The sequence below is a fragment of the Capricornis sumatraensis genome, chromosome 2 (genome assembly GCF_032405125.1).
Source record: "Capricornis sumatraensis isolate serow.1 chromosome 2, serow.2, whole genome shotgun sequence".
Classification (NCBI taxonomy): domain Eukaryota; kingdom Metazoa; phylum Chordata; class Mammalia; order Artiodactyla; family Bovidae; genus Capricornis; species Capricornis sumatraensis.
The window spans coordinates 221147135-221174039 of NC_091070.1; the positions used below are offsets into that span (position 1 = coordinate 221147135).

General features: G+C 61.5%; 1 protein-coding gene across 1 annotated transcript; it reads left to right on the forward strand.

The window, feature by feature from the left end:
* Positions 1-11768: 11768 nt before the first annotated feature.
* Positions 11769-21908, forward strand: RTP5 (receptor transporter protein 5 (putative)). The gene is given in 7 exon segments (XM_068962131.1): positions 11769-11926; positions 13661-14792; positions 14794-14967; positions 15167-15247; positions 15295-15418; positions 16829-17528; positions 21773-21908. Coding segments are annotated over 7 exon segments (2499 nt in total). The 5' UTR covers positions 11769-11774.
* The last annotated feature ends 4997 nt before the right edge of the window (positions 21909-26905 follow it).

Consider the following 26905-nt stretch of genomic DNA (forward strand, 5'->3'; position numbering starts at 1 on the left):
GCGGTGGGTGGCAAGGCTCCGGGCTCTTTCCTCCAGGCGCACCTGCGACCCGCGTCTCCCATCCTACCCAGGGCGCTGGGCCCCTCCCCACACCCTCGGTGGTCCTGCTGGGCTTTCGTGGATGGGGGGCTTTCAGGCCAGCTCCCAGGAGGCCCCAGGCGGTGGGGGGGGGGCAGCCTCACTTCCACCTCTTTCCTCCTGCAGAAGCTTCCCGAGCCTGTCGGCGCTGGGGGTGGTCCTGGGGTTTCCAGGAGCCTCGCCTGGCCACCTAGCCCCGATGTTTGTTAAGTCACTGGGTCATTCACCACATTTCGCGCTAAGCATTTTGTTCTAATGAATGGAAAACAGGAAAAACGAAACTGCTGATATTAGCGGTGTGGTGCGTAGGTCTCGTCAGCTAAGATGACAGAGACAGAAACTGCCTGACAGCTGGCGCTCAGCCCCGGCTCTGACACCGGGGTTTGCTGTGAAGGGAAAACATTAAAGAAAACTGAGACGGTGGAAAAAGAGCATCAAAGACACTATCTCTGGCGAAGCAGGGCGCTGGGCGGAGGAGGCTCCGCGGGGAACAGAGGGCCACTCCCAGGCGCCAGCCCCGGAGGAGGCTGCGGGGGCAGCGTGGAGGGTGGGAGGGGTCCCTGCTAACCCTGGCCCTGGGGGCACGTGGGCGCTCACAGTGGCCCGAGGCTCTGTGTGGGGCGCGCTGTGTCTCCTGAGGACCAGGCTGCAGCGGGCTGTGTGGGGAGCACTCTGTCCCCTGAGGGTGAGGCTGCAGTGGGCTGTGCAAGGAGTGGGCTGTTGTCAGACCCTTGGGCCTCCTCACCACCATCCCTTCCGCTCCACCTGTGAGAGCCCGGATGGTGCTTCCTTCCCTCTTGCCCCACTTCCCTTCCTCCCCTCCTCCTGGTGGTCCCTCCCTCCCAGCCTCTTGACCCCTACTCTCACTGATGCCCCAGGGCGGTGGGCTGGGGGGATGGCCCAGACTCGACAGGCTGAAAGGGGCCCTTGACTGCAGGAGGGGTGGGGTGGAAGGGGACCAAGGGATGAAGGGGCGCAGACACTGGAGGCACAGAGTGGGTACCCGGAGCCTGGGGAGCGCAAGACCAGCAGGACAACTGGGCCAGAGCCTGGGGAGGGGCCCCGGCAAGTGAGGGCAGGGGTGGGGATCCCAGGGCCACTGTGTGCCGTCCCCACAGGCCAGCTCCCTCTGTGTACCAACAAGCTGTCCCCACACACACCCCATCCAAACACTCCGTCCCCCACCGTTTCCCCCATCGTCCACCCGTACGGCTCCCCACACTGTCCCATTCCCACACAGCGCGCCCTCAGACCATCTCCCACAGACCGTCCCCACACACACCATCCCCACACACCGTCTCCACACTCACCTTCCCCACACACCGTCCCCACACACCGTCCCCACACACACCGTCCCCACACACTGTCCCCACACACCGTCCCCACACACCGTACCCGCACACACACGGTCCTCACACACCATCCCCACACATACCATTCCCACACACCGTACCCGCACACACACGGTCCTCACACACCATCCCCACATACCGTCCCCACATACCATCCCCTTACACACCGTCCCCACTCACACCGTCCCCACACACCGTACCCCAACACACACTGTCCCCACACACCATCCTGACACAACGTCCCAACACACAAAGTCCCCCACACACAAAGTCCCCCACATACCGTCACCACACACCGTCCCCTCACACCGTCCCCACACACCATACCCGCACACACACCGTCCCCACACACCGTCCCCACACACCGTCCCCTCACACACTGTCCCCCCACACACCGTCCCCCACACACCGTCCCCACACACACTGTCCCCACACACTGTCCCACATACACCGTCCCCACACACCGTCCCCACACACACAGCGTCCCCACATACCGTCCCCTTACACTGTCCCCACACACCATCCCCACACACTGTCCCCCCACACACCATCCCCATACACACCGTCCCCAGAGACCGTCCCCCTACATACCATCCCCACACACACAGTCCCCACACACACCATTCTCCCACACACCGTCCCCAGAGACCATCCCCCCACACACCGTCTCCACACACACAGTCCCCCCACACACTGTCCCCACACACCATCCCTCCACACACCGTCCCCATATACACCGTCCCTGAACACACACCGTCCCCACACACTGTACCCCACCACACACCGTCCCTACACACACCATCCCCACACACACCTTCCCCACACACCATCCCCACACACCATCCCCACACACACTGTCGCCACACACGCTGCCCCCTACACACCATCCCCATACACTGTCCCGCCCCACACCGTCCCCCCACACACACTGTCCCCTGCCACACACTGTCCCCCCCCACACACCATCCCTACACACACCGTCCCCCCCCACACCGTCCCCACACACACATTGTCCCCCGCCACACACTGTCCACCCACACACTGTCCCCACACACCATCCCCACACACCATCCCCCCACACACTGCCCCCTACACACCATCCCCATACACTGTCCCGCCCCACACCGTCCCCACACACACACTGTCCCCTGCCACACACTGTCCACCCACACACTGTCCCCACACACCGTCCCCACACACTGTTCCTCACACACTGTCCCCACACACACCGTCCCCCCACACTGTCCCCACACACTGTTCCCCACACACCGTCCCCACATACACCATCCCCACACACACCGTCCCCACACACCATACCCCAACACACACTGTCCCCACACACCATCCCCACATACCGTCCCCACACACTGTCCCCACACACACTGTCCCCAGACACACCGCCCCCCACACACCATCCCCATACACTGTCCCGCCCCACACCGTCCCCACAGACACCGTCCCCACACACACACACCGTCCCCCGCCACACACCATCCCTACACACACCGTGCCCCCCCACACCATCCCCACACACACACTGTCCCCCACCACACACTGTCCCCCGCCACACACTGTCTGCCCACACATCGTCCCCACACACCATCTCCACACACACCGTACCCCCCCCACACCGTCCCCTCACACATTGTCCCCTCATACACCATCCCCACACACGCTCCCCACACACACAGTCCCACACACACTGTCCCCACACGCCATCCCCCACATACCGTCCCCACACACTGTTCCCCACACACCATCCCCACACACCGTCCCCACACACACCGTCCCCTTACACCATCCCCACACACCGTCCCCACACACACCGTCCCCTTACACCATCCCCACACACTGTCCCCACACACCGTCCCCTTACACACCGTCCCCTTACACACTGTCCCCACACACACCATTCCCACACACACCGTCCCCTTACACCGTCCCCACACACCGTCCCCACAGATACCGTCTGCACACACCATCCCCACACACCGTCCCCACACACCGTCCCCACAGACACTGTCCCCTCAGACATCGTCCCCACACACACACTGTCCCCCCACACACGGTCCCCACACACACCGCCCCGCATACACCATCCCCATACACCATCCCCCCACACACCGTCCGCACACACCATCCCCACACATACCGTACCCCCACATACACCGTCCCCTCACACATCGTCCCCTCACACACCATCCCCACACCGTACCCCCACACACACCATCCCCACACATCGTCCCCTCACACACCATCTCCACACCGTACCCCCTCACACACCATCCCCCACACACCATCTCCACACACACACCATCCCCCCACACACCGTCCCCACAGAATGTCCCCTCACACACCGTCCCCACACACACCGTCCCCACATACCGTACCCCCCCACACACCATCCCCTCACACACACCGTCCCCACACACACCGTCCCCACACACCGTCCCCCCACACACACCGTCCCCACACACACCGTCCCCACACACTGTCTGCCCACACACCGTCCCTACACACTGTCTGCCCACACACCGTCCCCACACACTGTCTGCCCACACACCGTCCCTACACACCGTCCACCCACACACCATCTCCACACACACACCGTCCCCCCACACATCGTCCCCACACACCGTCCCCACACACCATCCCCCCACGCACACCGTCCCCACACACACCGTCCCCACACACCGTCCCCCCACACACACCGTCCCCACACACACCGTCCCCACACACTGTCTGTCCACACACCGTCCCTACACACTGTCTGCCCACACACCATCTCCACACACACACCGTCCCCACACACCGTCCCCCGCCACACACCGTCTGCCCACACACACCATCCCCACACACACACTGTCCCCACACACACCATCCCCACACACCGTCCCCACGCACCGTCCCCCCACACACACCGTCCCCACACATACACTGTCCCCACACACTGTCTGCCCACACACCGTCCTCACACACACACCGTCCCCATACACACACCGTCCCCTCACACACTGTCCCCACACACACTGTCCGCACACACCGTCCCCACACACCGTCCCTACACACTGTCCACCCACACACCATCTCCACACACACACTGTCCCCACACACACTGTCCGCACACACCGTCCCCACACACCGTCCCTACACTCTGTCCCCACACACCGTCCCCACACACCATCCCCCCACGCACACCGTCCCCACGCACACCGTCCCCACACACCGTCCCCCCACACACACCGTCCCCACACACACCGTCCCCACACACTGTCTGCCCACACACCGTCCCTACACACTGTCTGCCCACACACCGTCCCTACACACTGTCTGCCCACACACCATCTCCACACACACACCGTCCCCACACACCGTCCCCCGCCACACACCGTCTGCCCACACACACCATCCCCACACACACACTGTCCCCACACACACCATCCCCACACACCGTCCCCACACACCGTCCCCCCACACACACCGTCCCCACACATACACTGTCCCCACACACTGTCTGCCCACACACCGTCCCCCCACACACACCGTCCCCATACACACACCGTCCCCTCACACACTGTCCCCACACACACTGTCCGCACACACCGTCCCCACACACCGTCCCTACACACTGTCCACCCACACACCATCTCCACACACACACCGTCCCCACACACCGTCCCTACACTCTGTCCCCACACACCGTCCCCACACACCATCCCCCCACGCACACCGTCCCCACGCACACCGTCCCCACACACCGTCCCCCCACACACACCGTCCCCACACACACACCGTCCCCTCACACACCGTCCCCACACACACCGTCCCCACACACACTGTCCGCACACACCGTCCCTACACACTGTCCACCCACACACCATCTCCACACACACACCGTCCCCACACACTGTCCCCCCACACACACCGTCCCCACACATACACTGTCCCCACACACTGTCTGCCCACACACCGTCCTCACACACTGTCCGCCCACACACCGTCCCCCCACACACACCGTCTCCACACACACACCGTCCCCACACACACTGTCCCCACACACACTGTCCGCACACACCGTCCCCACACACCGTCCCTACACACTGTCCACCCACACACCATCTCCACACACACACCGTCCCCACACACTGTCCGCACACACCATCCCCACACACCGTCCCTACACTCTGTCCCCACACACCGTCCCCCCACTCCATCCCCACCCTTCACGGGACAGCTCAGGCTCCCTGGGTGGAGGGAGGGCCGGTTAGGCCCCGTCTGCCCCTCCCTGCAGCCTGCTGGCTGGCCTGCCTCTGGGCTCTGTGTCCTGGCCTCACCCCCTCAGGTGTGGGCCATTTCCGTCGGGCTCGCCGCGGGCTGACCGTCCCTGACCCCACACGTGCCCCTCTCACAAGCCCGGGGGGCGCTGGGATGTAAGGCCCCCCGGGCCCCCCGTGCCGTTGGGCCTCCGGGGAGGCGGTCCCTGCAGGGGCTCCAGGCGTGACGGTGGCAGGGCCGGGCCCGCACGAGGGCCAGAGCTTCTCAGGGACAGCATCTCGCTCAGCCGCCCGCTGGTGCGCCAGGGCTGCCGCGGCTGCGCCCACCGAGGGGTGCGGCGGCCCTGCTTGCTCTCGCGCCGGCCTGCCTCCCGCCCCTGAGGTGACGCTGGCTCTCATCACGGGACCCCCGCACCTGAGAGCCACTCCCAGCGCTCTGCCCTCTCACCCTGCGCCCATCCTCCAGCGTCTGCACTGTCTCCACAAAGTGCACAGTGGGGGGACGTGCGGCAGACCCCACGGACAGTGGTCCGCACGCCCATGTGCCCCCCGAGCTCCCCGCTGTGCCCCGTGGCGGGTGGGCTCGCTCGGCTCTTCTCTGCGGAGGCCCGCCTGGGCGGATCCAGCTGGGCGTCCGGCAGGGAGGAGCCGGCGGGCAGGGCCTGGTAAGCTGCCCTGGTCCACGCAGCCTCTGGTGCCGTGGGGTGTGTGCTGCGTTGGCAGGTCTGTCTGGCTGCCGGCTGCTTCCTGCTAGACCGACCGCAGAAGCCCAGGGGCCAGCAGGGAAGGAAGCGAAAGGGCCCACAGGGTTCTCAGCGAGGCGGGCGCTGGGCTCCCGTCTTTCGGCCCTGACGAGGGGGGGGGCCTGCGGCTTCCACGGTGCGCCTGGCCTGGCTAAGGGGACGCTGGAGGAGGACGGGGGTGGAGAGAAAGTGGGGAGAGGGGATCCCCGAGCTCCTGAGAGGCCGCTGGCGTTGGAGGGATGTTTCCATCAGGGGCGAAACACAGGAAGCAGGGGGTCTCCTGAAACTGCTTCTGGGGGGGCCAGAGGATGGTGATGTCAGCGACCCCTGACCCACACTTGGAAGGGGAAATGATGCCCCAAACCAGGAGGGTGGTGAGTTCACAGCCAGTCTGAGGTTGGAACAGGAAATGGTTAATAGTGTTTGCAAATAAAAACTTTCTGCTCTATCCTGTTTTTGAAGCATTTCCCAGAAGTTAAAAAAGAATACCGAATTTATCTGCCCAATGTAAGAATCAAATTGAAAAATGAAGATGAAATATTTTCACCATTTATTATGCACAAGAGTAAAGACCGCTGGGGTATTTGCTCATGCGGTGGGCCCCCGTCATTTCTGAAACTGCTAGAATGCTGTTAGGAGTTTAAGTGCAGATTTATATTTCAAAATTCCCAGAATGTGCATCTGTGTGTATGTCCCCATGTTTTTTATGTGTGTGGGCATGCATGTGTCCACGGGCAGGCACGTGTGTGGTGTGTGTGTTTGCGTGTGTACAGGTGCCCACATGAATGTGTTTTGTGTGTGGTGTGTTTGTGTGTAGGCTTGTGCTCATGTGTGGGTCGGGCTGTGTAGGTGTGTGTGGCGGTTTGCGTGTACATGTGCAGAGTGCAGCTCTGTGTGTGCTGTGTTACAGGTGTGTGTGTGCAGTGCTCACATGCGTGTGTGTGCCTGTGTGCACCCCTGGCCTCTCTTGCTGGCCAGTCGCCCAGGCGGCTGAGGGGCAGCCCCCAAGTTCTGGAGGTAGGCCAGCTGGCGCGGATGCGGAGGCGCCACCCCCTGGACGGGCCGGCCTTGCCTCCAGGGCTGGGGTGCTCTGTCAGAGGCGCCCTGCCCGCTGCCCGGGTCCCTTGTCCTTTTCCGCTGTTGCTCGATGTCCTGGCTCCTGTGGGGTCTGGGGGAGGTGCCAGCCCCTCGCTTGGCAGCAGCTGGGCTGGGTGCTGAGACTTGGACGTTGGGAAACACTGTAGGGATGGAACAGCTGGACGGGGCTGCGGCGGCTGCGCCCCCGTGTACGCACCTTGACCGTGTGCTGGGGCTCGGGCCCTCGGGTGGGCTGTAGGGCCCAGGATTCAGGGAGTGCACCCCTCTGCAGAGGCCTGAGGGCAGGGAGGCCCGGCACGCACTGAGACAGACTCTGCCCCCGGCTGTCTTCCTGGTTGTCTGTCTGTCTGTCCTAACTCGTCTGCTGCCCACGCTCACGGTTGGTGGAGTAAAGCATCAGCTGGGGGGCCTCGGGTGGACCCTGTGGCCTCCGACCCTGAGCTGGCGGCCAGGTCTGTCGCATCCCTGCTGGGCTGTCTTGCCTCCTTCACTCCCACCCCTGCCCAAAGCGGGCTGTTGTCTGGCCCAGGCTCGGGGTGGGGGCTTCCGGGAGCCAGCCAGGTCCAGGTGGGGGCAGATGGGGGCTCACCTGGACTGCGGGAGGTCTGCTTTCTCACGCTCCACCGGAGGACCCCGTGTGGGTGCTCCCCCTGCGCCCTGGCTGGGGGGCGAGTATAGCTGAGGAGGAGGCCAGAGCGTGTCCACTGGGAGAGCGACCCTTGCTGCTTCCCTTGGGGGGTGATTGTGTGGAAAGGGTACCTGGTTCCCTGGTGCTTCTCTCCACCCCCGATCTGAGCTGGTCTGGAGTCGTCAGTGCCTTGGGGAGGCTGGTCCTAGGGCAGAGGGTGGAGGGCGGAGGGCGGAGGGTGGAGGGCAGAGGGAGTGGCCGCTGACCCTGCTGTGGGAGCCTGTCCTTCAGCGGAAGGGCCTCTCCGGCCCCTCCCCCAGGCTGGACTCACACAGGCCCCGGCTCCAGAACACGCCTCCCGTGCGGGGTGGTGCTGCCTTCTGCCTCGCCCCTCGTTTCTCTGCCAAGAAGAGGAGATGTTTATGGCCGATGGATCTGTTAGCGGACCCTGTAAGCAGCATTCGTGGGGGGCTGGGCTCATGGGTTTGGGGGGCAGATAAACGGGCAGCCAGATAAAGGTGTGTGAAGGCTGACCTCCCCGGCTTCTGCACCTCTGGGATAGGCTGAGGGGGTCCTGAGTGAAAGGTCAGAGGTGACTGGCTCCTCACATCACCACCCAAAGGTTATTTTCTGGGACAGGGTGGTGAGTCACGATTGCTGGACTCTCCCCCAGAGTGAGGGTCAGCTGGTGGTCTCTGGAGAGGAGGGGCCTGTGGCTGGCCTGCCGTGGTCTGGTCTTGGCAGCATGAGGGGCCCACGCCCAGCACAGGGCATGCACAGCGGGGGCCACTGTGCCTGGAGGGGACATTGGGAGGGGGAGAGCTTGTACACAGCACAGCCCAGACTGACCAGCAAAACTCAGGATCTTAGAATTGCAATGATTGGCTGGGTGATGACCAAAAATTTCCCAGGAAAAGCTGCCCTAAGGTAACATATACAGATGACACCACCCTAATGGCAGAGAGCGAAGAGGAACTAAAGAGCCTCTTGATGAGGGTGAAAGAAGAGAGTGAAGAAGCTGGCTTAAAACACAATATTCAAAAAAACTAAGATCATGGCATCCATTCCCATCACTTCGTGGCAAACAGATGGGGAAAAAGTGGAAACAGTGACAGATTTTATTTTCTTGGGCTTCAAAATCACTGTGGATGGTGACTGCAGCCACAAAATTAAAAGATGCTTTCTCCTTGGAAGAAAAGCTATGACAAACCTATACCCCGTATTAAAAAGCAGACATATCACTTTGCAGACAAATGTCCATATAATTAAAGCTGTGGTTTTTCCAGTAGTCTCGTATAGATGTGAGAGTTGGACTACAAAGAAAGCTGAGCACCGAAGAATTGATGCTTTTTAACTATGGTGTTGGAGAAGACACTCGAGAGTCCCTTGGACAACAAGGAGATCCAACCAGTCCATCCTAAAGGAGATCAGTCCTGAGTGTTCACTGGAAGGGCTGAGGCTGAAGCTGAAGCCCCAATACTTCGGTCACTTGACGCAAAGAATCAACTCATTAGAAAAACCCCTGAAGCTGGGAAAGACTGAAGGCAGGAGAAGGGGACGGCAGAGGATCAGATGGTTGGATGGCATCACCGACTTGATGGACATGAGTTTGAGCAAGCTCTGGGAGATGGTGAAGGACAGGGAAGCCTGGCATGCTGCAGTCCGTGGGGTCACCAAGAGTTGGACACGACTTAGTGACTGAACAACATCAAAGATAACAGTGACTGCCAGAAGTTCCTTTCTCCTTAACGAAGAAACCCAGGGGTGCGTGACCCTGAAGTGCTATCAGGGCTCCGACGGCCCTCAAGGACCCAGGTCTCTCCTTGCTCCTTCCTCAGCAGTGGCTTCTATCTGCAAGGTCACCTCGTCATCTAAGGTGGCTGCAGGAGTACCAGCCATCATGTCACCATCTCTGCACTGGTGTGCAGAGGAGGTGAAAGTGGAGTGGGAAAATTAGGACCCTCCCCGGTTACCTGGTCCAATGTTATGGAACCTTCCCTGAGGCACCTCCCAATACTTTCCTGCTCTATCTCACTCTCACACTTAGCTGCAAGGCAGACAGAGGTCACTCCATTGAAAGAGAGTTTGTTGAGAAACAAGCCACTTGACAGGGTCAGCTGTGGGCTGGACACAGACGAGGGAGAAAAATGGGAAGACATTGTTCGGCATGCGGGGTAGAGGCAGAGTTGTGGGTGGGACCCCCCTGTGGAGCTGAGCGGGCCTCATGCAGAGAGCACTCCCTGGTCAAAGGGCACATCAGGTTTGCATGTTGGAATTTCTGGGTGGCTTGGGGAGTGGACAGGCTGCAGGAACGCCCAGCCTGTGAGGCCCGCTCCCAGCAGAGTGGGCGCAGCGACTCTGGAGCCTGGAGACAGCGGTCTGGCAGGTGATGTGGCCCCTGGGGATGGGGGCACAGAGCAGGCGGCCTGTCTGTGTGGACAGGCCCAGGGTGGGGAGGGGGGTCAGCGGCCCAGGCGCGGAGCCCAGGACCTCATTCTGGGAGGGGACGGTGGAGGAGGCCAGCTCTGTGCCAGGAGCTGCCACAGCCTGGGGGAGTGCCTCTTCCCGTTGCCTGTGGGCGCTGGGGGCTCACTGGCCGCTGAGCACAGGCCCTCCCAGCCGACGTCTGTCTCCCTCGCTTGGCCGGAGCCTTTTCGTCCTGTCAACACGTGCCCCCGTGTCAGGGCCTGGGCCCGCGGAGGGGGCTGCTGCCTTGGCTTTCTGGGTGCAGGCCCCTCCCCACCCTGCCTGACCAGCGGTGGTTCTGTCCTTGAGCCCGGCCACCTGCCGCACCGTCACCAGGCCCTGACCTGCTGTGGTGAGGTCTGCACACAGGACGGGGCAAGCTCACAGGCCGCGGGCTCCTCTTCCAGGAGGCTCCCTGGTGTCCCCGATGGGCTGCCCCGGTGGGAAAGCATGGGCTCCTGGGGCCGAGGGCATTCAGACATGTATGGGGGCCTGGCTCCTGCAGGTGCTGAGCTAAGAGCTTAGAGGCATTAGTGAAGCTGTGCATTGACTGTGTTTAAGGTATTTTAACATGAAGGTGACTTTCTAGCATATAAAAAATTTGGAGAAAAGTAATGGGAAAATTCACGATACATGTTCAGCAAAGTTCCTCACAGCTTTGCTCGTGATGGCAAACTTGGCATCGAGTTCAAGGATCAAGGCCAGGTAGGCAGACTGCACCCCAGCTGCGGACCGGGCGACGCCAGACGTGCAGAAGCACGGGTCCCGCGGCGTGCCGGGGGAGAGGAGCAAGCCTGCTGGCGAGGTGCTCCGTGTGATTCCCTGCAGGCACTGGAGACGTGTGGACATCAGCCCCACAGCAGGGACAATGGGCAACTTTTATCATCGTGAATGTCGTCCTTTTTATTTACCTGTTTCCAATTTTTCCTAAAACGAAAATCCACTGCTTGCGTAATAAAAAATATGCAAGGGATCGGAAGAAGAGGCCCATTTCTCATTTCTCTGAGATAAACCCAGTTGCCATGGAGACTCAGTGGTTGTCAAGGTGGCGATTGGCCAATGCTGGAGGCGGGTGGGTGCTCGCCTGGAGCCCAAGCCGGCGCAGCCCTCAGACCGCACTGCGGACCCAAACAGCATGGACGGGGCGGACGTGTGGGCCAAGACTTTGGCCCAACTGATGGCCCAGGCGAAGCCCCAGGACAGCTGGGAGCTGGTCCCCCAGGAGAACCTGGCCTCAGGGCACCTGGACAGCAGTGGTTTCCAGTACCGGCTTCGGGGGCTCTCGAGGTGCAGCTAGGGGGCCTCCTGTGGGGTCCCGGGAGGTGGAGTGGGGGGGCGAAGTTGTCTCGCCACCAACCAGTGCTGGGTGTGGCCTTGGCCTTGAGGGAGGCAGGAGCGGGCGTGTGTCTGCCTGGCCTTGGCACCCGACAGGTGGGTGGGCGGGCCGGGAGCTCCCTGTCCCTTCTGGGCAGCGGGGGTGTTGGGGGAGCAGTATGTCCGTCACCTGCGCGCGGGCGAGCTGAGTCCCTGCCTGCTGGGCACCTCCAGGCCAGTCGGCGGCCCAGCCCAGGAGAGGCTGGTGGGAGCAGGGATGGCCACCGGCCTGTGGCAGACCTTGTTCACCGCAGCATCTCCTTGTTTCCATGGCAGCACTGACAGCTGGAGGAGGCTGGGTCTCTGCCTTGCCCTGCAGAGGGCCTGAGCGCAGGGACCTGGAGGGCTTGGGCCCAAGAAGGAGGAGGCGGTCCTGGCGCGGGCTGTGGCCGAGCGGGGGCCACGTTGGGAGCCCCGGGGACCGTGGGTCCCCACGCGAGCCGTGCCCTGCCTCATGAGGACAGCCAGCGTCAGACAAGCAGCCACGGGCCAGACTGGCTGTGGGGTCTTCCAGGGGCCAGCTGGGAGGGCGCCGGTGGGAGAGGGGTCCGTGTGGACCCCGTGGGCAGCTGTCCTTTGACACAGATGCCCCCGCTCCCCAGCGTCTGAAGCGCCGGGGGTCAGGAGTGCGGTGAGAGGCTGGCTTTCCCAGGTGTCAGCAAGTGACAGCATCGGAGGCTCCTTCCCACCCGTAACTGTCCCCTGGGGGAGCCGCTGCACACGGGCTGGACGAGCACCCTGAGCACTGGCTGGTGTTTGGTTTCCATAGACACAGACACGCCAGCTGGTGGGACAGCCACTAGTACAGACCCATGTCTCCACGTCCAGCCATGATGCGCCGCCTGATTAACACATACAGGAGGAAGTTCTGTCCCAAGGACACCATGCGTGTCCAGGAGCTCCCCAGCCAGGCGTGGCCAGAGGCTGCACGCAGGGGCGTGGGGGGTGGAAAGCCCACCATCAGGGGAAAGTCCGATGGATCGGCCCGAGAATCACTCTGTTGGAGAGATGGGGACACAGAGCTTGGCCCCTGGAGCAGCACCGTTGCACATGAAGGCTGGACACGCAGTCCCGGTGCGCTGGCCCAGGGCCACAGGGCCACCCAGCCTCCCAGCCACCCCTCACGTCCAGTTCTCCCTGCACCCCCCATGGCCCCTCTCCTGGGGGACGGGGGTCCCCAGGCCCTTTCTACAGCCCCCTGCCCTACCCCCTGGGAACCACAGATGGCCCTCCGTCCTGTGGGGTCCTGGTGGTGTCTCCCAGGGGCGCTGAGACCCGCATCGCTGGGACGAAGCAGCAGCAGACGTAGCACTGAGCCTGGAGGGGCCCAGGCAGCGCGCTTGGCCACCCGGGCAGTGCCGGGCCAAGGGATGGAAGGCGTCTGCTTGGGCTCCGCAGGCTGGGGGGCCTCGGGGGCGCGCACACGCGGTGGGGGGAGGTGCGCGTGGGATGTGGGGCCTCGGGTGCTCACGGACTGGGGCCTCGAGGGCGCGCACGGGCTGTGGGGCCTCCGGGGCGCGCACGGGCCGTGGCCTCGGGGACGTGCATGGGCTGGGGCCTCGAGGGTGTTCACGGGCTGTGGCGTCTCGGGGGCGCGCAGGGCAGGCTCGGGCCGAGCCCGCGCCCACCAGCCTCTCTCCTCCGCAGGCTCCAGTGTGGCCGCTGCCAGTGGGGCTGGGCCTCGGCCCACTTGCGCCTGCTCTTCCACCTGTGGTGGGACGAGGCCGGCCGGCACGGGCTGGTCAAGATGCGGGTCTGGGGCCAGCAGTGCCGGCTGTGCCCGCCCGGCGGGGCCGAGTGCCGCGTCAGCTTGCTGAACGTGCGGCTCTTCCTGGGCAAGCTGGTGCGGTTCATCGCGCACAAGTGCTACGCGGAGGGTCCCGAGGTCTGCTTCCGCGAGCGCTGTGAGGTCTGCGCCCCGGGGGTCTGCTTCTTCCAGCAGCCGCCTGACCCCGCCTGAGGGCCCGAGGGCAGGAGCGCCGGTAGTGTCAAGGGCAGGTTCACCCTGTACTCCAGCGGCGAAGAGGAGGCCGCCCCCGCCGCCAGCAGGCAGCTGTGCACGCTGGGCCGCGGGCTGCTGGTCGACCGTCTGCGGGGCTGCACCCCCGACGCCATCGCCGTTTCCCTGTACGTGGCCGACTTCATCAGGAGCCCCATCGCCGAGGGCAGGGACTTCTGTGGCCGGGCCGAGGAGGTCATCACCATCCCCTTCTCCCTCGGGCGCAGGGCCCGGGGGCTGGCGGCTGAGCCCGCAGGCGGCCAGCACGTCACCGGCAGGGGCTGCCTCCACCTGCCCGCTAGCTCCAAGGCCACGTCCAAGGGCAGACGCTTCCCGGTGAACATCAAAGCCCCCGTCTTCCACGGCAAGGGGCTCCTCCTCAGCGGCGCGAAGGCAACCACAGGCTTCATCTACAAAGGGCTCGGCTGCGTCTCTGAACCTGAAGAGGACGGGCACGAGGGCGAGGGCGAGGTTGAGAATGCCGACTGGGGCGCCCTGTCCAGCAGCACCAGGCTCGTCCCGGTCGGAGGCAGCCCGCGGCCCATGACCTACATCGTCGGCCTCATGGACAGCGGGGAGGGCTCGGTCACCTTTCCCTCCTCCTTGGCTGACGTGCTCCTGGAAGACGCTGATGCGTTCGACCTGGTGTATGGCTCCCTCACTTTCCCGTTCATGTTCGCCTATGAGGGCGGAGTGGCGGCCTCCTCTGCCAGCGGCCCTGAAGACAAAGGGCAGGTGGCTGGCGGCGGTGGCCCCCCTGCCACGGGCCGTGAGCCCCTCCCCCGGGCCCGACGCGGGCGGCTGGGCACCCCTGGGCGAGGGCTCCGTCACACTCCCCTTCTCTGTCTTTAGCATAATCCAAAGCAAGAGTTCTGGGCGCAAGGCCAGGGGCCCTAGAGGCAACGGCCCGGCGCCCCGGGGCTCGTCCAAGAAGGGGAAGCAGCCAGGGCCCTGGGCATCCAGGTTCTGCCCCCCCGCCGCCCGGGGATGAGGGCTTCTGCTTAGAGCCTCCGAAGAGGCCTGGGTCTGGGTCTCGCCACCCGGGGCCGAGGGCTTCTGCTTCGACCCTCTGAAGAGGCCTGGGTCTGGGTCTCGCCGCCTGGGGCCAAGGGCTTCTGCTGGCCCGAGGGCTTCTGCTTCGAGCCTCCTAAGAGGCCTGGGTCTGGGTCTCGCTGGCCGTCTGCGTCCTCTGGATAAGGCATCTGTGCACGCTCAGCCCCGACCGCTCCCCGTGGGTATGAAGGGCGGTGCCTCCCGTCGTTCCCCTGGGGCCCCCCTCCAGGGGGGCTGCCCGGGCGCCCGGCGAGCAGCGACCCCCGCCCCGGCTGCCCTGCTTGCGTGTTCCGTCTCCACGGTGAGTCCTGGTGTCGGGGGAGCTCACGCCATGACCATCCCCCGAGCTGACCGTGTGTGTCCCAGGCGCTCTGTGTGTCGCACTCTAATAAAATGAGAGCTAAGAGGCAGCAGACACATGGTCTCCCGCTGAGCTGGGGTGTGCAGCTGGTGGTGGGGCACAGCGGCCAGCCGACTCCCGGGGTCCTGGCCCCCCAGGGACCCTTTCCTGCGGTGCCATCAGATCTCTGGACGTGGCGCTCGGGCCGGTTCAGCACAAGCTGCGGAGGGTGGGGAGACCAGCACCACCTCCTCAGGAAGATGAAAGCCCCCCTGGGTGTGGTTGGAGAGCCCCCCCACCCAGGGAAGATGAAAGCCCCCCTGGGTGTGGTTGGAGAGCCCCCCCACCCCAGGAGCTGAGGAGGCACCTTCCCCGAGTGAGGGGCAGCGGATCACCCAGCATTTTAGCAGATTTTGTTCATGGTTCCTGGGACATCTTCATCCACAGCACTTTTCAAGAAGTGCCATCCGCTCGAGGTTCCCTGTGTCTACACCCTGGATTTTCACCTTCATGGCCCAGGATCCAGTTCTAAGGGGCAGGGGTGTTGGGCCATGTGGGTCCCAGGCATCAAGGGATGACCGTGGGCAGCTGGGCGGGGTCACCCTGTCCCTCCCCTCACACAGACTGGCCCCAGGGCCCTGGGGTCCAAGACTTGGCTCCCTGGTTGGATGGGAGGTTTGGGAAGGCTTGCCTCATAAGAAAGCGTAGGTGGCCAGACTCTCCGCTGCAGGGCCCTCTGTCCACAGGGCCAGGGTGGATCTGGGAGATTAGACCTCAGGCTGACTCCAGGTGAGGGGGAAGGATGGGGAGGGGTCCCCACAGAGGGGCTGCCTGGACGGAGGGACAGGGGTGGGCTTTGACGTCAGCATCCTGCCCAGAGGGACCCTATATGTCACCAGAGTGCGGAAGGCTCCAGGCCACGTGGACGGCCACACGGCACCGGACCCGAGGCCTGACACTCACACAGCTGAGCAGAGCCGGCCAGAGCACCGTGGCCAGGCCCCCGCCATCTCTGACACACCAACCACTGGAACAGGACACAACTCCAGGGTTCTGTCTACACTGGGTGAGACCTCACTCCTAGGGCAGGACCCACCCTCCCACCCTCACAGTTCTGTCTACACTGGGGAGACCCCTCTCCTAGGGCAGGACGCACCGCCCCCCTCCCCAGGAAGCAGCTGTTGAGGGGCTGTGGTGCCCATAGCGGTCCCCTCTGTCTTCAGACCTGTGGCCTCCCCTGGGGCAGCCCCCACTGAAGTGCTGGTCACCGCACCATTTCCAGCTTCTAGATAAACTGAAATTGTTTCTGAGATGCAAAGCTGTCCCTGGATGGCTCAGACCAGACAGGGCCGCAGCAGAGAACTTCAGGGCTGGCCGCCGTCCCTGCAAATTCAACGAGCTTCCCTCTGGGCACCTGACTTAGGGGCTCGAGGCCCAGTCACCCTTGGTCCCGAGGGCCTGCGGCCGCTGCCTCTGGACCAGCCCCTCCAGGGCAAGGGGCTCACATTGGCGCCCGGCTTCTGGGGTCTCCCGATGGCCATCCAGGCCCCCAGGCCCGCAGTGACCTTGCCCACCCCGACACTACTGGCCCGCGCTGTCGCCACGGTCCTGGGCATGCTGGACCCACAGAGACGCGTGTGTCCCCCGCCCTGCGGCCGCACCGGGACCTCTGCTCGGCCCTTCCCGCGGCCGCCGCCCCGGGAATGCAGAAGGGGCTGTGGTCCCCTTACAGACCCTGGGCCTTCAGCGCCCCTCGCCCTGGGAACCGGCCAAGAGGAGTGTCCCCTCGGGTGTGACCGCACAAGAGCACCGGAGCCGAGAGCGCGGGGACCCCAGGGCCCTCCAGCGGGGTTGGGGGGACGCAGCATCACGGAGGGCAGAGATCCAGCCCGCGCCGAGCTCTCCGCATCCGCGGCCTCTCCGCTGCACTACGGCCCCCCCACAAGCCCGGCGGCCCCACCCCCGCCTCCTGCCCCCAGCGCCAGCCCCGCCCCCAGCGCCGGCCCCTCCCCCAGCGCCGGCCCCTCCCCCAGCTCGGCCACCCCCCGAGCCCGGCCGCCGCGCGGTCCTGCGCGCCCTCGTGTGGCCGCCAGCGGAAAGCGCAACTCTGTGATGCCGGGCAGGTACTTGCTCAGTCGTGTCTGACTCTTTGGGACCCCATGGACTGCAGCACACCAGGCCTCCCTGTCCACCGCCAACTCCCGGAGTCCACCCAAACCCATGTCCCTTAAGTCGGTGATGCCATCCAACCATCTCATCCTCTGTCGTCCCCTTCTCCTCCTGTCCTCAATCTTTCCCAGGATCAGGGTCTTTTTCCAATCAGTCAGTTCTTCGCAACAGGTGGCCAAAGTATTGCAGCTTCAGCTTCAATATCAGTCCTTCCAAAGAATATTCAGGGTTTATTTCCTATAGGATGGACTGGTTAGATCTCCTTACAGTCCAAGGAACTCTCAAGAGTCCTCTCCAGCACCACAGTTCAAAAGCATCCATTCTTTGGCACTCAACTTTCTTTATAGTCCAACTTTCACATCCATACATGACAACTGGTAAAATCATAGCCTTAAGATGGACCTTTGTTGGCAAAGTAATGTCTCTGCTTTTTAGTATGCTGTCTAGGTTGGTCATAGCTCTTTTCCAAGGAGCAAGCGTCTTTTAATTTCATGGCTGCAGTCACCATCTGCAGTGATTTGGGAGCCCAGAAAAATAGTCTGCCACTGTTTCCATCCCCCACCCCGCTTCTATCTCCCATGAGTAATGGGCCTGGATGCCATCATCTTAGTTTTTTGAATGTTGAGTTTTAAGTCAGCTTTTTCATTCTCTTCTTTCAACCTCATCAAGGTGAGTTCCACTATTCCTCTTTACTTTCTGCCATAAGGGTGGTGTCATCTGCATAACTGAGATTATTGCTATTTCTCCAGGCAATCTTGATTCCAGCTTGTGCTTCATCCAGCTTGGAATTTTGCATGATGTACTCTGCATATACGTTAAATAAGCAGAGTGACGACATATAGCCTTCATGCACTCCTTTTCCTATTTTGAACCAGTGTGTTGTTCTATATCCGATTCTAACTATTGCTTTGTGACCCACATACAGATTTCTCAGGAGGCAGGTAAGGTGGTCTGGTATTCCCATCTCTTTAAGAATTTTTTCACAGTTTGCTGTGATCCACATAGTGAAAGGCTTTAGTGTAGTCAATGATGCAGAAATAGATGTTTTTCTGGAATTCCCTTGCTTTCTCTATGATCCAGTGGATGTTGGCAATAGGCTCTCTGATTCCTCTGCCTTTTCTAAACCCAGCTTGTACATCTTGAAGTTCTTGGTTCACATACTGCTGAAGCCTAGATTGAAGGATTTTAAGCATTGCTTTGCTAGCATGTGAAATGAGTGCAATTGTGCGGTAGTTTGAATATTCTTTGGCATTGCTCTTCTTTGGGAATGGGATGAAAACTGACCTTTTTCCAGTCCTGTGGCCACTGCTGAGTTTTTCAAATTTGCTGGCATGTTGAGTGCAGCATTTTAACAGCATCAACTTTTAGGATTTGAAATAACTCAGCTGGAATTCCAGAAGGCACTGCTGTTATTTAACTGTTCACTGTTCAGTCAGCAGGTTCCTTAAAACCCAACAAACTCCACCCATTGTCAGTATCACCAGCATTAATTTTCATGAATAATATTGTTTTTTAGTTGCATCTGACTCTTGTGACCCTATGGATTGAAACCTGTAGGCTCCTCTGTTCATGGGATTCTCTCAGCAAGAATACTGGAGTGAGTCGCCGTTTCCTCCTCTAGGGGATCTTCCTGACCCAGGGATCAAACCCGCGTCTCCTGCCTGGCAGGGGGATTTTTTTACCACTCAACAAAGAGGTAAGCCCTCATGATAATTAAGTTTCAGCTAATTATTTAATAATTCATTCAGAATTGGTTCAGGAACAGGAGGAGAGCCAGTGCACTTCGCCCCCCAGTACGGAGGCATGAGGGTTCTCTAGTGCGAGGTCAGGGCAGCCTCAGGCGGCAGACCCCAGTTAAAACCCCAGGGAGTCAGGGACTCACACCCAGGACAGCCTGCACCCGCCCCTGTGCAGAGTGAGCCACCAGGTTGGGCCCAGTCAAATATCGCGGAGCAATCAATAGCTGCTTTTGTCTAGAAAGCCTCAGAGAGGCCTAAACGCAGATACGTTTTAAATGTAATTACTGTTAATTCATCCGAAGTTGGGGGATTCAAGGTGTGAACAGTTCCTTGATTTCTTGCCCTCTAGGGAGAGGCCACTGGACACAGCAAGGGGCGCACAAAGCCCCCCTCTCCTCAGGCTGTGTGGGCAGGTTCGGAGGGCCACACGCAGGCAGGGGGCTTGGTTAGCTGGTGACCAGGAGTGTCTGTGCCCCTCCTGAGCACGGGTGGGGTGGAGCGTGTGGGTGATCCTCCCATAGATGAGGGCTGGGGAGGGTGATCTGGGGGGTCTCCTGTCTCAGGACCTGCCCTGCAGGGAGCCGGTGGGCGGCCGGGCCCCACCGGCCGCTGGAAGATTAGAGGACAGGCTTTCTGTCCGGGCCCCGCCCTCTTAGTGTGTGCAGAGCAGCTGCTGCAGCTCGCCTCCTCAGGAGAGCCTTCCTTCCTGGGCCGGTGGGCCATGGGGACCCTGACTCACTTCATGCGTGTGGACCTGGATGTGTAAGCTCACTAACGGGTGATAGGATGCGCAGCTCTGTCTCAAAAGCGGATGTACGTGAGCTTTCACTTCTAACATCGGAACCGTCCTCAGAGCTTCCCGAAGGTCTGTCTCTGGGGTTATAATCCTGAGCTCGGCTAGAATGACGTTTTCTCTTTCTTTCTTGGTTAACTATGGATTAATTTTCCTCGACAGTTAGGAACACGTCTGTTTCATAGTCCACATGTTCCCATCAGCCAGGCAGTCTGGCATTGGTTTCTAGAAAGTCTAACAGCTCTGGTCAGAACCGGGCTGGTGAGTATGGGGTCCCTCTGCCACGTGGCCTTGAGTGGACTGGGTGGGACAGATGGCTTTTCCAGGAATTATCATCCAGATTTTCCAGTCTCTGAGGGCTGGGCTTGCTCCCGGGGCCCTCACAAGAACCACGCGTTCGGTGTGTGCAATTTGAACCGCTCCGTCCCTTTTCACTATGAAAGGCACACGAATAACCCTGACTCCCGGGAACAAGGGCTCAGAACTGCTTCCGCCGTCTGCTCCCGGACGCCGCTGGGGCATCTGCTGAAGTCTCTTCTCTGGGTTATCATGCGGTATGCTTACCTCTAGATTAAACAAAATGGGATTTGGGGTGTAGTCTTGGAGATATTGGGGGTTCAGTTCCAGACTGCGATAAACTGAATCACATGAGTTTTGTGGTTTCCTAGTGCAAATAAAAAGTGTGTGTACACCATAGTGTTGTCTATTAAGTGTGCAATAACATTGTGTCTAAAAAAAATGTACAAACCTTAATTAAAAAGCGCTTTTTTTGCTAAAAAATGCTAACCAGCGTCTGAGCCTGCTCTGCGGGTGGAGGGTCTGGCCTTGATGTTGCTGGCTGCCTACGGATCAGGGTGGTTCTTGCTGAAGACTGGGGTTTTAGAGCTGGACGACAGTCAGCATTGCCTCCCTGACGGACTTCTTTCACCAACGCTTTCTCGGTAGAAAGGGAAACCGCTGTAGCCGTTGACCCGCAGGAGAACTTCCTCCACGGTTGGAGCCCGTCCTCTCCAGCTCCTGCTGCTCTGTCTGCAGAGCGCAGGCACAGTGGATTTTCCGTGACCCTTGAGCCCCTAGGATTTTCAGGTGGCAAATGAGCGCTGGCTTCAGCTCCACGCCACGGGCTGTATTAGCCCCTAATGAGAGTCCGCCTGTCCTTTGAAGGCTGAAGCCAGGCCTTGTCTTCTCCTCACTGTGAGAGTCCTAGATGGCGTCTTCCTCCAGTGGAAGGCTGTTTACGCCACATTAAAATCTGTCGTTCACGTGCCGCCCTCCCGAGGTCTCAGCTGGAGCTTCTGGGAACCCGCTGCGGTCCCTATGGCTGCGCTCGCTGCTTGCCTTGCCCTTCTCTGTCATGGAGACGCTTCTTTCCTTCCACCTCGTGAACCAGCTTCTGCTGCTTCACACTTCCCTCCTGCAGCTTCCTCGCTTCTCTCAGCTCTCGCAGACTCGAGGAGAGCTGGGGCCTTCTTGAGATTAGGCTTTGGTCAAAGGTGCTGCCGTCCATGAGGGTGCAAAGACTTGGCGATGGAACAGCAACAGAGGGAACGTTGTGGCTGGTCCGACCTGTCCAGACCGCCGCGCCCTCTTCCAGACGCTCGTCTGCTCGTGGAGCAGCGCCGTCAGTTGCCTCTGTGCTCACAGCCTGGCTACCCCTCTGGTGCAGGACGCCTCATTCTCACCATGTCTTGGGTTTCCACGTGCCTTCCTCACTGAGCCTCTCCGTGTCCAAGTTCCGATGTGAAGTGGAGAACTGTGACTCCCCTTCACTCAAGTACGTGGAGGTTTTTCGGGCTGGCTGATTGGCCTGGTTTCAATATTGTTTAGTCTCAGGGGAAAGGGAAGCCCAGGGAGGGGGACAGAGGAGGGAATGGCCGGGGGGGAGTCCGAGCGTACGCAGTTTGTGGACTGAGGTTGCCTCTGATACGGATGCAGTTTGTAACTGAATTATGTTACTATTATAAACAATTAAAATAGTGATAGCAAAGATCATGGTCCCAGAGCACCGTGACCAATGGAGCAAGGATGAAGCAGGTGCGCTTGCAAGCATGATGGGAATGCGACACGCACAGTGGGCACGACACGCACAGTGGGCAGACGCTGCTGGCCAACGGCCCCAACAGAGGTGCTGGTTCAGGGTCCCCACAAGCCCCTCACTCTGTAAACGTGCAGCACCTGTGAAGCACAGATGACCTCTGCCAGTTACTCTTGAGAGGACACGTCTGCTCACCAAGTAGCCGAGTCTGCCTGCCTGTTTCCTGGGGCTTTTCACTCCCATCCCAGCACGAGCCCCACCTGGAGCCCCGGCTAGCTGCAGGGGACATAGAGGAGGAGGGCATGTGTGTCCTTCAAGCCCAAGTACACCACGAGCGAGACCCCTGAGATGCTTACTCTAGGAGAGGAGGAGAGCGGAGCGCACGGAGGGAAGCGGAGCCGGGACCCCCTGGCGCCGCCGCCGCCCCGGTACTTCCGCGCCTCCTCCCTTTCTCCTCCTGTGCCCACCCTGGGCGACACTCCAGGGAGCAGACCACCCTCCCGAGGGTCCCCCGGGACTCAGGGACGTGTGAGCCCTGGGGGGTCTGTGCACCCCAGGGACCTGGGGTGGGACCTGGGGGAGCTCTGCTGGGCCAGGTCCCTCTCCTTGCCAAGTGTGTGGCAAGGAAAGGTGGGAGCTCCCTCCACACAGGACGTGGGGGCCTGACTTTCCTGGGGCTCTGCCTGCCCTCAGGCCTCCCCGTGGGGGTTGGTGGGGGGTTTGGGGCCCACACACCGCACATCTGGCTGCGGCAGCTACGTCCCCTGACCTCAGTGGAGGGTCCACTGGCGCTGCCGGCTCCCTGGGGTCCAGGTGAGCAGACTGCCAACCCAGCCTGAGCCCACGGCTGAGCCCTTCTGCCTTGGAGGGGTCTTGGGGGCCCGGGGCAGGAGCTGGAGCTGGAGAGGGGGGCAGGCAGCAGGCGGGGAGACCCTGCGATCTCTGCGCTCTGGCCGCTGTCCCCAGAGGCGCCCTGGGCCCCCCACTCCCAGGGCGTCGCCTGCAGGGGCCCCGACACCCCTGGCCCCGCCCTTGCCGGCCGCAGGCCCCTGCTCGGGGTAGGAGGGCGGGGAGAGCCGCGGCCGAGCCCCTGGAGGTCAGGAGCAGACGCAGCTGCTGCCCCCGTGGGGTGGACTCGGGGAGGGCCCTGCGCCCGGGAGCCTGTGTGGAGCCGCCGGGGCGGGGCTCGGCAACGGCCCCTCCCCTCAGTGTGTCCCTGGCCCGCGTGGGGGGCGCGCGTGTGCCGCCCACCGGGGCTGCTCCCGCTTGGCGCGCAGGGCGGGCCCACTCCCGAGAGGCTGGGGTCTCTGGCTGCCGGGCCCTCGGCCGCCGCGGGCGCACCTGACGGGGCTCGGGGGTCTGCGGAGAGGCTGGGCAGCGACTGGGGGCCGCAGGCCTCGCCTCCCCCCGACCACACTCGCCACCCGCTTCCAGCTCCTTGCTTTGGACCCGGGCTCCCGCCCCCAGCCCGCAGGAATCACTCACAGCGGCCGCCACAACTTCCCGGGTTTGGGCAGTGCCAGGCTCTTTATTTCTGCTAATTTTTCTTTAGTTTTTGAAAGGAGTCTCGTGCCACCAAAACAGGGCGCCGCTTAACCACCGGAAGCCGTTTCATCGCTTTTATTGCGCGGCCCGGGGGCACTGGACCCCTCGCCTTCTCATTTATCTCTGTTGGCCTTCCGGCTGTGCCTCGCGGGCGACTCTGTCCTCAGTCATTCACGACGAGCCTTAAGCCTCTGTCTGTTGCCTTCTCACACAGTTCAGAGCCTCACGGCAGTGTGACTCCAAGTGTGTGTCACGCCTATAAACTCGGCACCACAAGGCAGCTCCCAGGCCGGGTTCCGGAAGCGGATGCTGGGAGGAGTTTGGGGGGCTCGGGGGAGGGGAGGCTCAGGATTTGCTGGAGACACACCGGGAGAGGGCTGGAGACAGCAGAGTTGGGCAGGATGGGGGCCCCCTGCGGCTGCCTCGGAAAGGCACCCCCTCGCTCCAGAGCCACGGGCTCGTCTCTGCCCGCGTGCTGACTCCCCTTCTGCTCGAGGCGCCTTGTTGGACAAGCCCCTCAGTGGGTTTTCCCGGTGGTACCCGGGGGTTGGGCATTGGTCTTCCTTTATTGCGCCTTCTGCTCCGTGGTGGGATGATTCCAATTCCTCTCCCTTCGGGCTCTCTTGCCTTTATCTGAAGTTAAGCCCATCAGTGCAGTTTTTATTTCAGACGTTGTGCTGTTTCCGTGGCAACTTTCAATTGTGTTTGTCTCTGCTGGGGCCTTCCGAGGCTGCCTCTGTCCGCCGTCTTCCGGGGGGCGTAGAGGGGTAAGGCCCCTCCCGTCAGGATGAGGCTCTGCTAACAGAACCCAGGGAGGCATGAGACACCCTTGGTGGGCACCCTGCGACAGTGCCTGAGGTCTCAGGATGATCTGGGCCGGCTCCGGGGGCCTCTCCAGCGATGCCCTGCCTTTTTAGGTATCATTCGGCCAGTGTCTTTCAAACCTGCAGCCGTGAGAAGCCCAGCCTGCACACACTGGCTGGGAGGGATTGGAGAAGACATGGCTGCAGGTGGGGGACTCGGGGGGGCGGGGGGTAGGCTGCGGCCTTAGTGCAGGGGGGCCTTAGTACAAGGGGGGCCTCAGTGCAGGGGGGCCCTCAGTGTAGGGCTGGGGCCTTAGTGCAGGGGGGCCTTAGTGCAAGGGGGGCCTCAGTGCAGGGGGGCCCTCAGTGTAGGGCTGGGGCCTCAGTGCAGTGAGGGGGGCCTTAGTGCAGTGAGGGGGGCCTTAGTGCAGGGGGGCCTCAGTGCAGGGGGGCCCTCAGTGTAGGGCTGCGGCCTTAGTGCAGGGGGGCCTTAGTGCAGGGGGGCCTCAGTGCAGGGGGGCCCTCAGTGTAGGGCTGGGGCCTTAGTGCAGTGAGGGGGGCCTTAGTGCAGGGGGGCCTCAGTGCAGGGGGGCCCTCAGTGTAGGGCTGGGGCCTTAGTGCAGGGGGGCCTTAGTGCAGGGGGGCCTTAGTGCAAGGGGGGCCTCAGCGCAGGGGGGCCCTCAGTGTAGGGCTGGGGCCTTAGTGCAGTGAGGGGGGCCTTAGTGAAGTGAGGGGGGCCTTAGTGCAGTGAAGGGGGCCTCAGTGCAGGGCCAGGGCCTCAGTGCAGGGATGGCCTTAGTGTGGGGGGGCCTCAGCGCAGGGGGGCCTCAGCGCAGGGCTGGGCCTGGGGCAAGTTGCACAGCTGGACTCACACGCACTGGCGTTGCCCGACTAGACCCTCTGAGGGTGATGAACCCACGTGGGCTGAGAAGCAGAGTCAGCCCCTCCCATGGGGTCTGTGAAGGCTGTTCCTCCCATGCCGGCGGGGGGTCCTGACCCAGGCTCCTGTCCCTCCTCGTCCTGGCCGCTCTGTTCTTTGCCTTCTTGTCCACAGATGGTTCTGCCCCGAGTGGGGCTGCTTTGCTAGAGGTCCCTGAATCCCCCCCACGTAGCACCCTGGTTCCCCGACCCTGGTTGAAACTAACCTGCGAGAGTCCTGGGGGGAGGGCAGGGCTTTGTTCTGGGTCGTGCAGGGAGGTGGGCTGTGTCTTTACACAGACACCCCCTACCTGGTGTTTGGAGCCTCAGCACTGTTTGATCAAGTTCCAGCTTCTCTGCTTTTCCCTGTCTCCTGTCCTCGGCCCCCCCCCCCCCACTGTGAAGGGCTCTGTTGCATCTCTTGGTGGGTGGGGGGCAGGTAGGCCCTCAGGACAGGGGAGGAGGGGTCTGTGCAGGTGGAGAGGGGTCCCTTGTGCTCGTGCTGCGGGAGAGGGCTGGGCTGAACCCGAGGGGAGGGTGCGGGAGGCTTGCCCACCTGAGGGTCTCTGGCCCATTGTATCCTCTCCCGTTTGCATGTAGGAATAATCACTGTTGTTTATGGGTTTTATGAAGTGAAGTGAAAGTTGCTCAGTCGTGTCTGACTCTTTGCAACCCCAGGGACTAGTCCATGGAATTATCAAGTCCATGGAATTATCCTTCTCCAGGGAATCTTCCCGACCCAGGGATGGAACCCAGGTCTCCCTCATTGCAGGCGGATTCTTTACCAGCTGAGCCACCAGGGAAGCCCGGGGGTTTTCTGAGATGTGCTTCTAATCGATTGCCCGTGAAGGGTGAAGTGTGTGTGACACAGGCCTTGCCACCACTGATGCGCCCGCAGCCCTGCGGCCTCCGGGGAGGGGTGTCCAGGAGCTGAATCAGACCGGCGCTGCCTCCCCTGTGTCCTCAGCAGGCATGCGGGCATGCGGGCGGCCCCACAGCAAGAATAGTGGAGTGGATTGCCATTTCCTTCTCCAGGGGATCTTCCTGACCCAGGAATTGAACCCGGCTCTCCTGGGTTGCAGGCAAATGCTTTACCTTCTGAGCCTAAGCTATGTTAGTGAAACTATGTATTTGCTTTAGAATCTGCCTTTTTTCAAATGGGTTCTGCCTAAAACTAACTTTTTTCTCAAACCTTGAGTTGATAGTGGCTCAGCAAACCAGTGCGTGTTACTCATGGAACTGTTAAACTGTTTTAATGAAACTAAGTATTTGCTTGGAAATCTGCCTTTCTTCAACATACATGTCAATTGTTTTATGGCTGAAGATGACTCCTCTTGTGCCATTCTATATCTCAAAATGCATGTTGTGGACGAGGGACCCAGGGCAACTGTTTCAGTCTTGAGGTGTTTCATTTATCTGGCTAGCAGCTTGCTGCTGCTGCTGCTGCTAAGTCGCTTCAGTCGTGGCCGACTCTGTGCAACCCCATAGACAGCAGCCC